The sequence below is a fragment of the Guillardia theta genome (assembly GCF_000315625.1).
Source record: "Guillardia theta CCMP2712 unplaced genomic scaffold GUITHscaffold_15, whole genome shotgun sequence".
NCBI classification, from domain to species: Eukaryota; class Cryptophyceae; order Pyrenomonadales; family Geminigeraceae; genus Guillardia; species Guillardia theta.
In genome coordinates this window covers 410,823-412,159 of record NW_005434659.1, presented here as the reverse complement: position 1 = coordinate 412,159, position 1,337 = coordinate 410,823, and the positions used below count along the sequence as shown (strand labels likewise).

The following is a 1,337-nucleotide window of genomic DNA, read 5'->3' as shown; positions in this document are numbered from 1 at the left end:
CGGGATCAGAAGAGGGATGAGGGAGGGCCGAAAGGGAGGATCCTTTGCTCTCAAAGCTGCTGAGGGTGGAATGGAAGAGAAAGATATTAGCACGAACGAAGTACAGTTCGTAGACTCGTCGGAACGATGTATTGTAGTTCTGCCCTTCGAGGAGGACGTGAAAAGCAGGAACATCGAATGCGAGGTATCTCGTGCGATTCTTTCCCTCTCCCCTCATCCTCGTGCAGATCACGAAGAACATCATCTTCCTCAAGCAGCGAGCAGACAGGCAGGAAGAGTCGGAGTGGGGAGGCCGGGGGATCGAATAGCCGTATTGATGGATTAAAGAGTATGAGGAGGAAAAGGATGGAGAGGAAGAGGAAGAGAAACAGGAGGAAGGAAAGCAGGAATATAGAAGAAGTGCCGGTAGCTGCTCAGCAGGAGAGCAAAGAGGACGTGGAGAAAGCGCTCCAGCTGCACGTGGCACTGATGAAGCCCTCCTTGCTGGAATTGCCTGCAGTTGCGGTGAGGGTGGAAGCATGTGGAAGTTTAGTTGACAGACGGTGGGGACTGTAGGAAAAAGAGGAGGAGCGGGAGGGAACAGAGAACGAGGAGCTGGATGAGCCGAAGGTGGCTTGGAAGAATGCGATGGATGAGACGATTGAAGAGGAGTGGGAAGACGAGGCGAGGTCGTAGAGGGAGGCGCTGAGCAATGTGAGTTGATTTTTGTTGTTTGCTGCTCACCGTCTGACCTGGGGATCAGGGGGGGACTCCCGAGAACATCATGGAGATGCTGAAGTCAACACAGAGGACAACGACGGTGAGCGGAGGAGGAGGAGAGAGGGAGAGCAGCAGCGCGAGCAGCAGCAGAAAGCCGGGGGGGGGACGGTGGTGAAGAGGAGTCACAGCAGCAGCAGAGGCAGAAAGAGCAGTTGAAGCAGTTAGGGAATATTGATTATGTGATGTGGTGATGAGGACAACTGGGAGATGGAGACAGGGAATGAGGAGGACTGGGAGAAGTAGGAGGAGGAAGAGGAGGAGAAGCAGCAGCAGCAGCAGCAGCAGGAATAGAAAGAGGAAGAGGAAGAGGAAGAGGAAGAGTAATTGGTGATGTAGGAGGAGGAAGTTGGGAGGAGAAGAGGAGGAGAGATGTGAATGTCTGAAACTTCGGCTGACAAAGCCCCGATCGCGAGCATCGTGTTCGTTCGGCACTCAGAGGTAAAGGCCTTCCGTTTGCGATCTGCCTCCTAATGGCACCAGCTTCTATAGCAGCTGCTTCTTCTGTCTCCACCATCACCACCACCTCCTCCTCCTTCACCACCTCCTCCTCTTCCACCACCACCACCACCACCACCTCC

The 1,337-nt window shown here is 54.2% G+C and overlaps 1 protein-coding gene across 1 annotated transcript; it reads left to right on the top strand.

Annotated features, from left to right (window-relative positions):
* Positions 1-70: 70 nt before the first annotated feature.
* On the top strand, positions 71-675 carry GUITHDRAFT_104013 (hypothetical protein; the record flags this gene model as incomplete). Its single annotated transcript, XM_005837122.1, has 3 exons — positions 71-184; positions 421-504; positions 556-675. 3 exons carry the CDS (start codon positions 71-73, stop codon positions 673-675), a joined length of 318 nt encoding a protein of 105 aa, XP_005837179.1.
* Between the last annotated feature and the right edge of the window lie 662 nt (positions 676-1,337).